The sequence below is a fragment of the Dendrobium catenatum genome, unplaced genomic scaffold (genome assembly GCF_001605985.2).
Source record: "Dendrobium catenatum unplaced genomic scaffold, ASM160598v2 fragScaff_scaffold_945, whole genome shotgun sequence".
Classification (NCBI taxonomy): Eukaryota; Viridiplantae; Streptophyta; class Magnoliopsida; order Asparagales; family Orchidaceae; genus Dendrobium; species Dendrobium catenatum.
Genome location: NW_021319407.1, coordinates 73433 through 86653, shown reverse-complemented (window position 1 = coordinate 86653; position 13221 = coordinate 73433). Strand labels below are relative to the sequence as shown.

General features: G+C 31.3%; 2 protein-coding genes across 2 annotated transcripts; one reads left to right on the top strand and one right to left on the bottom strand.

The window, feature by feature from the left end:
* Positions 1-5716: 5716 nt before the first annotated feature.
* LOC110116016 (phytochrome A-like) lies at positions 5717-6286 on the bottom strand. Its single transcript, XM_020849441.1, has one exon. It carries the CDS (start codon positions 6284-6286, stop codon positions 5717-5719), a length of 570 nt encoding a protein of 189 aa, XP_020705100.1.
* A 5061-nt stretch (positions 6287-11347) lies between these two features.
* On the top strand, positions 11348-13167 carry LOC110116015 (nuclear pore complex protein NUP160-like). Its single transcript, XM_028697497.1, has 4 exons — positions 11348-11581; positions 11840-11980; positions 12103-12276; positions 12895-13167. Exons 1-4 carry the CDS (start codon positions 11354-11356, stop codon positions 12940-12942), a joined length of 591 nt encoding a protein of 196 aa, XP_028553330.1. The 5' UTR covers positions 11348-11353; the 3' UTR covers positions 12943-13167.
* Positions 13168-13221: the final 54 nt, after the last annotated feature.

The following is a 13221-nucleotide window of genomic DNA, read 5'->3' as shown; positions in this document are numbered from 1 at the left end:
TGCGAAGTCTGCAACTTTTCTTTACTTCTAAGTTATAGGTTAAGTTTTCACTCTTCGATCTGTTCATCAGCTGGTTTATTAAGTTTGCGGAATTGTTATAGGTTTTTTGCTTGGCGAGTTGGGCTTTTGGTTGCCGCTGCCCTTCGTCTGGCTTTGGTGCGGTGCGGTTGTGTTGTGCACTTCTTTGTCTCTTTTCTTTGGTTTAATAATTAAAAGGGTTTGTGCTCTGTGTGCTTTTTCATGATTGAATTTTATTATTTTTTTGGCGTTTTGATTGAATGTTGTTTTGGCTCCTATTCCGTTGCTGAGTTTTCTGTTTCTTCTTTTGCTCTGTTTGGTCGATTTTTAGTGAATTTCATCTTATGAGTAGTTTTAATTAAAGGAATTTCATAAAGAAATAGCTTTTAGGGTCTGTTTGGCAACCAGTGGGATTTATCTTTATTGGGATTTATTTATCTTTAATAGGATTTGGTACATCCTGTAAATACAGATTTAGTAAATTTTGAGGGTGTTAAATCCCGAAAACTGTTTGGTATGACAAATATTAAATCTTATTAAATCCTTAGAAATTATTTGGTAACATATTTCATGATTTATGATAGGTAAGATTTAAATATGAAGAAGATGATTATAAATTAAAATATAAATTTATAACTAAAAAAATAATGTTTTATGAATTTAATAACATGTTAATTACAAGTTACTCATTAATTATTATTTATACTATTAATTATATATTTAATAATATTTATTTTAAGTTATATTAATTAAACTAATTATATTAATATTTAATTATTAATTATATTACTAATTATTCAATTAAGTAAATTAGATAATTAATTTATACACTAATCATACTATTAATTTACTTAATTATATTAATTAAGTTAACCAATAATAACTTAAAGCCGTCTAGGGTTTGCCTTCCATCTTCTCTTTTCGCCGTTTTTGTTCGACTTCGTTGCTTCACAGGAGGTGTAGAGATTGCACGCGTCGCTTCTTCGGCTCCTTCATAGTTGCTCAACTTCGCTCCTTCGACGACTTTCCCTTCCTAAAGACAATTAAAGCAACATAAAAAGTTACATGCCGCCATAAGGAACACAATATCTATATAGCCATACATACTAACTAATAGAATTAAACAATCCCGAAGTTATAAACAGCTCATCTCTGGCGTCATACTACCGGACAAGAGAAACTTCAAGCTCATAAGAAGATGTTCGATTGCCTACCAGAAAGAGGCAGTGTTGTTTGGCTAAACCGATCTGGATATTTCCACTCGGTGTAATCTTCCATCTAGAACAAACAAAAATATGGTTCATTATTGTCTCAATTTGCCAACACAAATCACAAAATAATATATTTTCGTTCGCCTCGTTAACTTCACCAAACTATTGATTGACAGGTTCCATATCCCATCTTTTTTTTTCCTAAATGCATCAAGCTCTTGAGAAAGATGGTTGATCATCCTATTAACCAACTCTTCACAAGAATGCTTGATTGAAACAACCCTAAAATTTGTGATGACATCAGATGTATTTTGAAAAGCATTTCACTTATCAGTGATGGCAATCACACTATTTCCTTATCAGTAACAATTTGCATGCATAACTTCGGCGGTGCATCCATCTTGCTCTGGTCATCGACATACATGGGCTTATCAAAATCAAGAACTTCAAAGAACATGTCGTCATCGTACACGTCATACAAGGGCTCATCATAGAGAGGTGAAGACAAGGATTTCAACAACATATCTTCAAATTCTTCAAAGCTGAACTCGATCGAGGTTGGGATGGAATAGATCTAATCAACTGAAATGCCCTCATCGTTGTCATTGGTTCACAAGGATTTAGTTGGAATGAAGGATCTTGAATCCGTCAAAGGAGCATACTTGCCCCATAATCGGAAACCATTAAAGTCCCGGGCCAGGGGGGCTCAAGCCTTTTCTTCATTCAATCCTTGACAATCTTAATTTAAGTCGGGCAATTTCTTGTAGTAGATCTTCAATTTTTGCTTTTTGAAGTGGCAACTGTCGAATCTAACAAGGCCATATCTTGCTCTATTTAGATGCTGATTTATGAGCCAAGAACCATAAATTATATTATTAATGGCTGGAATATGTTGGAAGTAGCTATCTTAATAACTGGAAGAAGAAGAATAGCTCCTAGACTTTCTTGGAATGATTCTGGCCTTCCCGTAAAGATTGTCCCACTGGTTTGGATGAACCACCTAGTATATATATATTTACAGAGAAAGCAATCGTCCTACTATCAGGAACGGACCACTTTCCCCATTTCACGAATGAGGAACAAGCGCGGACAAAAATCATGCCCAGCTCTCTATCGGGACGGACTGCATGGCTGCCGGCAATAGAAGAACCTATTTGTTATTGCCAGTGATGAAAAACCTGGTTGACATTGACACCTTGCTACTATTGGGCTGATCATAAGGTAATACCGCCTTCATCCGATCTTTATTAAAATTCATAATGTCCTGGTCATACCTAGGACACCAACTACGATATAAAATAGCATGTTCAATGTCAAGGTAACTGCAGTCAATATCTGGTGGTGAATGACCGTCATCTTTGTGGCGTTTCATCTCATGATATTACATTTGTAAGAAATGCGGTTTGACAAGATGATCATTCTCCTCATGAAATCTAATTTGAAGAGATTTCCAATCTGCAACATTTTAAAAATCTCTTATCATGTAAAGTTTGACCATAATCAACTCATCATACATATTCCAGAGAAAATCGCCCTCATTTTCTGATCATTCATTGACGCAACACCTAAAAATCTCATTTGCATTTGCCTTTTACTCCAATGGAGTGTCACCAACTCGTGCTATACAAGCATGCATCCTTCGACTTGCATCATCAAATCTTTCTTTATTGGCGACTCCATTCACCTTCTCCGTACATGGCCAAAACATCTTAAATGACTCAATAAATATGCTTCAAATGTTATGTATGGACTCTTTAAATAACAGAGTGTAAATATATCAAAGCATCACTTGCAGCAAAAAAATACAATAGGATATTAATGGCTCTTACAACTTTACAGTCTATCTGATGGGATTTGATATTTCCAGCTATATGATATGTTCAAGTACAGTCAACGAGATAATACAAGAATCCTATGCCTTCAATGACATTTTTTTAACAAAGGAATTCAATGTTCTGAGCAAGGACACATTCATTATTTTTTATAGAGGAATTCAATGTCCACAACAAGTGCACATTTGTATTAAAATTTTAATAATTTCTTTCAAAATATAACAAATTATATATATAATCAAAATGGACTCATTAATTAATTTACAAATATTGTAAATAATTAATAATACAATTAAACTCAAAATTTAACTAATAAACTAATACAATTTCATCAAAATCAAATAAATTAAGCATTAATAAAATTTTAATCAATAATGAATTAATTAATATTTTATTTAATTAATTTTTATTATTCATTTCATATAATAAATCACTCATTCATTATTATCACTTAAAATATATTGAAAATATAAAAAATAAATTATAAATTTTTATAAATTAATTTATCTTTTTAAATATAATATTTTTTAAAACATAATAAAATTAAATTATATATAATAAAATTTAAATTTCTAATTATATTCATAAATTTTCAAATTTTCTTATTAATTATTAAATTCAATATATAATTAAAGAACTAAATTATCAAATATACTTAGATATTTTTTAAATTATATGTTTTTACATATAACAAATTACTATACAATTTAAATTATAAAATTTATACTTATAAAATAAACAAATTTATCTTTAAAAAATTATATAAATTTTTTAATTATATTTAAATATAAAATTTATAATATAAAATAATATTATTTGGTTTCTATAGAACTCAGATCATTAAAATCCCGTTTCTATAGAAATTGTTCTAGTTTTGTATAACCGGATGATTAAGATTCCGGTTCTAAAATTTGATAACCATTATTCGGTTTCTAACGGTTCTTTGACAGTATGTTTTTGCCCCTTTTAAAATTTTTCGGTATTTGCGATCCTTATGTATATTTCGGTATTAAAGTTGCTCCTTTTTATAATTTTGTCTTTATTCGATTGAATTTTATTTTAGAATAATAATATTATTAATACTTCATTTAAGTCAAAGAATATTTTGAGAGAAGTTCACTAAAGCAAATTTAAAAGAAAACAAAAACTCAATCACCAGAAGTAATTGGATAAGGTCTCACCTTACTTAAAAATTAAAATAGAGGCATCCAGTAGTTTGCAATTTGTAATTTGATTGAATTAGATTCAATTCAACCAATCTTTTTTCATTTTAAATTAAATTTTAATTTTCAGTTAAATATTTTTTTATTTTAAATTAAATTATTAATCATAGTCCAAAAATAATTAAATTATCATTTAATAAATCAAATTAAATCAAACAAAATCTATTATATTCAACATCCATCTTCTTCCACTCCAACCTCGCCTATGGCATATCATTCCTTACGGAAGCCATATTCACCGCCCACCCTCGCAGTCGCATCTTTTTCACTCGTCAATCGTCATCAGCGTGACCGCCACTCCTCCTTCCTTACATCATCTAGGTCCCACACTGCAGGGCTTTGTTGAGGTCGCCTTGATGGCCAGCCTTGTTTGTCGTTCAAGACAAACAAAATCGATGGCTTCTTGCCATCAACTTCCTAGCTACTGACATCTCCAGACTTCCACAGAGATCACAGCTCTTTGGTTTTTTATGTTCAGGTCTGCTGTGACAAAATACAATCTTTATTGATATAAACCACTTGGATATGTCAATAGTAATTAGTAAACCTTATAATTTTATTTTATTTATTTATTATTATTATTTTTTACTTATTGAGTCAATTAAATATATCACATATGCAAAATTTAAATTCAAGATCTCCTGATTAATACCTAAAATTCCAAACAAACATATCAAGACGAGCTCCGTCTTATAATTTTATTGTTCTCCACTAAAAAGTAATCTAATATAGTCCTACAACTCATCTAGCTTATGAGATTTAGATACCAATGAGCTGTAAGTTATACCAAAAAAAAAAAATTCCATCTTGATACTATGTTCAGAAGGGATGGCATCAGAAAGGAAATTTCAAAAGTTTCCTATCACATGTACACAGAAAAAAAAAGGACGAGCACATAAAGAAGAGAAGAGAATAACACATATGTTGAGGTGAAGATCAGACTAAGGTCCTCGGGTTGGAAATAAGAAGCATAAGCATATTTAGTAACTTTGTCATCTCATCTGGAACCATACCACCTCTTTTGCTCGTGTCAATCGTGATGTAGTGGATCGTCGGAAGAATTGACCAGCGAGAAGGATTTGTTCCCAATCCAGGGAAGAAGAAGAACACAAGCTTAAACAAAGCTTCAAGGAGAAATATATTTCATCAATCAATGTCCTTGCTACTACAATACTTGATATTTATAAAGCTAAAAGAGCATTCTAGAAGCTAGTACTAACAAACTTAGATAACATATTCCTAAAGCTGCATTTAGTTAAGATGTTTCTACATCATACTCCCCTGGCGTAAAAAGAATGCTCGACTCCGTCGAGGTGCTTTATTGGAAAAAAGATAGATATAGAAATCATAATCAATCCTCCGGGGTAAAACACTTTGCGTCTTTGATGCCCAATCATTACTCACATGCAGGCTAGGTGCTTGAGGGCTTCACTCAAAATTGAAGCATCATTTGCATCTTCCTCATAGTCTGTTTGAGCTGATGTTCTACCACGTAGTATTTCAAAATTCTCAAAGCACGATCCCCCACAAAACATGCATCTCTTTTTACAGAGGATTTTTGTAGTTGAGATCCAAGTGCTAAGGCATCCCGCAGTTGCTTTAATCCACTCAACTTGTATGTTGAATGATATGTGCCTATGACAAAATCATGGATATCCTGGTTAGCGCGAGCATTCACAACCAGAATAATTGGGCCATCATCTATTCGAAGACCAAAAAATTTAAAATGAAATTCAAAATTTTGCTGCTCCTTTTCTTGCGATGCTAAAGAAAACATCTTCATCATTGCTTCAACAGAAGACTCCTTGGCAAGAGTAAGAAAATGCCTCCCTATGACTTCATCAACCGAAAGGCTATTTAATTCAGCAATTTTCATATTCCAGCCATTTATGAGACCATCAATATTAATTGCTAGAATGGGTACATTTGATGTCTCAATCAAATGAACTGCTTTAGTAACTATTCGAAGCTCGAGGATTCCATCAACCTTAAGATCATTCATCTGAGAATCAATTGTCACTACAGGAAAAACGTCGAAATCCGATGGTTTTTTCCGGCAGTTAGCTTATATTAACCGGCGGTTTTTTTAACTACCGGCGGCTTTACGGCTGTTTTTGTGCCGCCGGAAAAAAATCGCGTAGGAAACTAGCACTGGCGGTTTATGTAGCCGGCGGTTTTCTGGATTCCATCGACGACCACTTTTCCGTCTACACGTGATCATTTTAAGACATCAAATATGAGACGAGCATTTCGCCTTGATTGGAGATGTGAGTGTTGACCATTTGATTTTTGATGACTTTTATGACAATTTAATTTATGATGATGTGAAAACAGCAAGGGTTATAAGATTGATGCATAAAGTAGTTAAATCTAATGTAGATGCAAGAGTTTTAAGTTATGTGCATATTAAAGATACGGGACTAGATATCATGCAAGTCAATTTTTTGTCCAGATAGCTCTATAAAGTAAATCAATAATTTGTAATGTCATTAGAAGTTAATCCAAAACATAAATTTAGTTCAAATTAGTGTATTGTATTATTAGTCATATTATTAAGAGTCAAGGTACTCCTATTTGTCATAAAATAAGTATGCTAACTATTAACTTGCAACATCCTTAGAACTTGATTTGCTCAACTCCAACATGCCAAAGACTACTTTTTCTATGGTCATAAACACAACTGACCCGAAGTATGAACCTTGACAATAATTAAAATAACAACTAATAACAATTTATTTTATTTAAATTTCATTATTATTTTTATTTTAAAGTTTCAAAATATAAGAAAAATTAAAATAATAATAATAATATTCTTTAAAGTGGGATCATCTTTATTTAATCATATCTCTAACGAACCTTTGCTAAATGGATAAAGTACAACAACAAGCCTTTTTCCTCCTATGTGTGGTCGGTTAGTATGTACAACAACAAGATGCCTTTATCAATTTAATTATAACTTTGAATAATAGATATGAGATATCTAAAATGTCCACTCTTTTTAATGACTTGATCATCCAATCCCACAATCCCACCACTAGATCTACTGATACTAAAATTGCACTGTAAGTATTCAGTTTTTAGATCTACTCAAAAGAAAACCACTAAAATTGACATCTATAATTCAAAATTTCATCAAATCCCTCTTTAGTCTTATCAACAAGAAGAATATCATTAGTAAAAATCATACACCAAGGTACTTCCTTCTGCAAATGCCTAGTAAGAATATTCATGACTAAAGCAAAAAGATATGGGCTTAAAGTTGATCTTTGACGTCATCCAAGTAAAATAGGAAAATACTTGGTCAAACCACCTTGTGTTTGAACACTAGTAACAACTCCTATATACATATCCTTAACGACTTGAATATAGACATTATTGATTCATTTTTTAGAACTCTCCAGAGCACTTCTCTTAAAACTTTATCATATGCTTTCTCTAAATCAATAAATATCATATGTAGATCCTCCTTACTCTTTGTATGCTTCTCCATCAAACTTCTTAGCAAATGTAGAACTTTTATAGTAGATCTACCCAATATGAATCAAACTTATTTTAAAAAATATTAGTATCACATCGTAACTTATGCTCTCTCTCTCTCTCTCTCTCTCTTAATTTTAATGTATAACACATTAATTTAATTCCTCTATAAGTCGCATACTCTTGTGCATCACATCTTTTTTTAAAAATAAGAATCAACACTCTTTTTCTACTCATCTTGTATCTTTTGTCTTTAAAATAAAATTAAAGAGTTTAGTAAGCTAGAAATTCCTTAATCTTTTATGTATTTTCACGCTTTTATTGGAATATTATCAAGTCTTACAGTTTTTCTGTACTTCATTTTGTTAAAGTCTTTTCAACTTCAATTTTACTAACACGATAGTAAAAACAAAAATTTATATTTTCATTTTGGATGCTAAGGTCATTAATATCAATCGTATTCTCATAATCTTTATTGAAAAGTTTATCAAAATATCTTGTCCACCTATATTTGAATATCCTCTTCTAAGAAAAGCTTGTTTTGATTTTCATCCTTAATGCACATCGCTTAACCTAAATCCCTACTTCTCTCATCTCTTTGCTCGACTAACTTATACATACATCTTATGTCCTTCTTAATATATAATCTATTATATAAATCACTAAATACTTTTTTTTTTACATCGTGTATTGTTTTCTTAGACTCTTTACAAGCCCATCTATATCTTTTCCATTTTTGTGAGCTTTTTCATCTAATCCCTCCTAATTGGATTTAAGTAAAGAAAAAAATACTATGCAAGGTTCATGTGCTCATTTCATCTTAACTAACGCTTTAATTGGTCAAAATCCATTATTAATCTATCGTTTATTAAATGACGGGCAAAGTGAAATTCCACAAAATGGAAAGCACTTGTTGCGTCTCCATGATGAGGCTCTGGGGGGTTGTCTGGATTTAAGTAGGATTAGTTGCTTCTGTAAATCTATATTTATTAAATCTTGAGGGTGTTAAATCCTGAAAACCATTTGGCATGGTAGAGGTTAAATCTAATTAAATTTTGGTGAATTGTTTAGATACTTATTTCAAGATTTAAAGTTTGTTAGCTAAATAAAATTTAAATAATTATTATTGATAACAAAATTAATACATACTATAATTACCAAAATATTTATCAAATCATACTCTAATTATATATGAATATCCCAAATAATTATTAATTAGTAATTTATTGAACTAATGAAATATAAGTTTTAATTTAACAAATTAATTAATTTTAATTTGATTAATTAAATCGTACTTATTAAGAAATTCATATACTAATTAATTATTATTTAGTACATCATTGAACTAATAAATTATCTATTCTAATTAAAAAAAAAAAAAATCTTCTCTGCCATTGTATGCATGCTTGAATAATTTCTCTTCTCAATTGTTTTTGTCTATGCTCTGTGTAAAGGCTTAGGCTTCTCATGGGTTTTAAAAAGCAATATGTGATGCAAAGATTTGTATCTTTTAATGTTTTATATAATAGATTAGATAATAAGGATGACGAAAATTCTATGTATAAGTTAGCCAAACAAAGAGATAGAAGTAATAAGGATTTAATTTTAGTGGAGTGCATTAAGGATGAAGAACAAAAAGTGCTTTTATTAGAAATATGATATTCAAGAAAGGTGGATGAGATATTTTGATAAGCTTTTCAATGAAGATTGTGAGAATGCAATTGACTTTAGTGACCTTAGGATTATAAATGAAAATAGAGATTTCTATTTTTATTGGCGTATTAGTAAAACCGAAGTTAGAGAGGTTCTAAAGAAAATGAAGTGTGAAAAAAGCTATTGGATATGATGATATTCCGATAGAGGTGTGAAAATGCTTAGGAGATGAAGGAATTTCTTAGCCTACGAAACTTTTCAATATTATTTTGAAGATTAAAAAGATGTAATATGAGTGGAGTGTGTTGATTCCTATTTTTAAGAATAAAGATGATGCACAAGAGTTGTTATCGTTGTATGTTGGATTGAACCAATCCTAGTTAGATCAAATTGTTGTTAGTGGTAATCACTTTCCAGCTGATTTTTTTGCCGAAAGTAGCAAATTACTGATAAAAAATCTGTTAATTATTTGAATAAGTAGAATTTCAATGGATTTCTAGTGCCCTATGTACGGTAGAATTTTTTGTTATAAATATCCATTAGTAGCCACAATTTTTTTGCAGTGTTTGCTTCTTAGTTACTTTAAAAATCTTTGTAAGATGAATTATTTATTATTTTCATGGTGTAGGAGAAGTCAAATTATGTGAAAATTTTGGAGCATGCATTAAATGACATCCATAACAATTTTGTTGAATTTTATTTTAAAAATAGTTTATAAAAGTAACACTTTTAGAGAAGGGTATTACAAGTCGTTAATTTTTCATCAGGTTTTATCAATGGTTAAGTTTATATAAAAATTGATCAATAAGTTCTTAGGGTTAGGTAAACATCAACGATGTTGATCTTTCAACTGAAGGCAGAAGCATGGAAATTTAATTGGGTGGACTGTCTTCTCTGATTTAGATTTTGATAATTTGATATTCAAATAGAAGATTACAATCATTCACTCTTTTTAGCATGGTTAAAGTTAGATTCTTGTTAATCAATAATTGGGTGTATCAAAAAATTGTATAAGAAGATATTTTTTATTTCAACATGTAGAGGCTCTCGAATGGCTTGGAATTCTCTAGCATGGGTTGCTAATGGAATCTTGTGCTTAATAAATTGTTTTGATCAGTGAAAGACATGAGTAAAACTAGAATTTTAAGGGGGTTCATTTATTTCATATGATCATTTTTGTATTTAAAAGAGAATTTGACTTTTAATAATACACAATGGAGGATTCATGTAGCTGATCCCACGTATTGGGATAAAAGCTTGATGTTGTTGTTGATCATCTTTGTATTTCATACTTTCTGCATGGTTAAATTGTTACGAAAATTAATGAAACTCAGATCTATTGTTAATTCTCTTACTGTAGATCATTAAATGTATTGTGGTTTTGAATTGAAGACTATGCAAGTCTATACTTGTAAAAATGAATTTAGAAGAGTTATCATTCTTCTTTAATTTATACTCGCTGAAAAATATGACAATATAAAATTTGAATATTTGCTTGGCTGAAGCTGGATGGAATTTTCTCATTCTCAAAAATCACTTCCAAAAAGTGACTTTCAGTTTTGATGAATATCAATTTTGTTTTTTAAATTTAAATAATAATATAATTATATTAAATTGATAGGATGAAGGGCTAGAATTATACTTTTACTAATAATAATAATAATAATAATAATAATGATGCACAATGCCAACCTTCCGATGACCCGATTAGGAGAGTAGATGTATTAGATTTTGCCTATATTAAAAAATATAGAGGTAGATCTAAAAAGATTTGGTTAGAAAGTATTAGAAATGACTTATTTTTATTTAAATTTAAATGAGAATTTTACTTTTAACAGGACAATGGAGACAAAGTATTCATGTAGCTATAACCCACATAGTGGGATAAAGGCTTGATATTGTTGTTGTTGTAATATTCTTTATCCACAACACAAGTTCAATGCCATTAATGGTTGTCCTTTTTCACCTGCTCGCCCAAATTGCTTTGTTTCCAATAAGCCAAAATTTTGCAGGAAGGTACATTTTAGTGATGTTCTATTATAATCCCTTTCAACTGCAGGAGAAATATAGAAATATACACCAGAGATTGCCCGTGGTTGTAGCTGAAACACTTCTGTATGGTGATCCTCAGATTGAGTTGCCTTTTTGGCTCGTAAATATGTTCAAGGTAAATCCCGTTTGGAGATATCAGCTTTTGTTTACCCCCTTCACGGTAACCCTTTTTCTTAAGCTTGGGTTTATCCATTAATGTCTCATTCGGAGGACAGTTTTTTTCCCCTTATTTGCCTCATTTTAATCCCAAATGGTCATTCTTTCCTCTTGTTTTTTCTTCTCTTTAACGTCTTTCATCTATCTGCTCTTACTTCGCAGTCTAGTGTTGTGGTTTAAAGATTACTGATTTTCTTCACTCATTGTGCCGTACTAGGCTGGACGTAGGGCAATTTCTTGGGGTATGACAGGCCAGCAGCCAGATCCTGCAACACTAGTTCGATTGTACATAGATTATGGTCGGCTTGCTGAAGCCACAAATCTACTGCTCGAGTACCTTGAATCCTTTGCAACAGTGGTAATTAGTTGATTCGGATCCTCACTGCTTCAAGCCCTGGTTTATCCGAGCTTGGATAAATACTAATTTCTTGATTTAGGGTTTAGATGTTTGATAATTTCATCCCAATTTGACATTGACAGGGTGCTGCCGATCCAATCAAACGGAAGAAGACTTCCGCCATCTGGTTTCCTTACACTGCTATTGAGCGCCTCTGGTGTCAGCTTCAGGAGTTGTGCAGCGCTGGTCATATGACCGGGCAATGTGATAAGCTTAAGAGGCTTCTCCAGGGAGCTTTGCTAAATCATCTAAAGCAGGTATTCCTATACTCTTTAAAACATAGCGCCCTTCCGTAAGTCTTGAATCACAATATTATAGAATGCAGAGTGATCTCATATGTTGAAGAAGATTAATAATTCTCCAACTCCCTGGTTTTTACTGCATAATATGTACTCCATCAAGGTTGCTCTTTTAACCAAGGTTGCCCTTTTAACCTTGGTAAACAAAAGTTGTGCCATTTGTTATTTGTAAGGGTGTAAACTAGCTGAGTAGAGCTCGAGCCACCCCCAGTTTGTGTTTGACTAATTAATTGAGTTTGAACTCGAATATGATCTCAATTCTATAATTTTTTTAATTAGCTCATTAGCCAGTTCATTTATCATAATAGAGAGAAGATGGCTCCAACTCAAGTAAAATATTTAGATAGTTTGAATAACTTAAATTCTAATATAATTTATATTAATATATTTTAAATGAGTAAATTCACAAGTTGACAAGTTGAGTGGGAGCTGGCTTCAATTTGACTGGTTAGTTAATGTGGTGTTCACAATTTATTTATGGAGGCGAGGTCAAGCCAGGTCATTAGTCTACCTAGATTCAGTTAAAAGTGTGATTATTTGATTAGAGGATTGATTTATTATGGCTATTTGCTCCAGGTAAAGGTGGACTCTGAGGATGCTTTGGCATCTGCAGTTGCGTCATGATCTCCCAGCTCAAACAGGAGGGGTGAAACCAGGCTCATTATTTAAAGTCCTTATCGATGTATGTAAAATGATTTTGTATTCTTTCATATCTTTTATATAATCAATGTCTGCTTACACCATGCACCGGAGGTTAATAGTTCGTGTCTTTCTGTTAATAGCAAGCTCTTTTGTTGACAGTTATTATTATGTTCTGATTATAAATTTAATTGGTCCGTTTTACAATAATGCTCTGTTTTTGCTTATTAATATGGAATGTATTTTAAATTATTAAGACAAATT

What these genes read in the sequence shown, in the direction of transcription:
- LOC110116016 (XM_020849441.1), bottom strand. Translation starts at nt 6,286, where the DNA reads ATGAATGATCTTAAGGTTGATGGAATCCTCGAGCTTCGAATAGTTACT.
- LOC110116015 (XM_028697497.1), top strand. Translation starts at nt 11,354, where the DNA reads ATGCCATTAATGGTTGTCCTTTTTCACCTGCTCGCCCAAATTGCTTTG. An exon ending in TTGAATCCTTTGCAACAGTG is followed by an intron (nt 11,981 to 12,102) that starts GTAATTAGTTGA and finishes TGACATTGACAG; the next exon opens with GGTGCTGCCGATCCAATCAA. An exon ending in TGCTAAATCATCTAAAGCAG is followed by an intron (nt 12,277 to 12,894) that starts GTATTCCTATAC and finishes TATTTGCTCCAG; the next exon opens with GTAAAGGTGGACTCTGAGGA.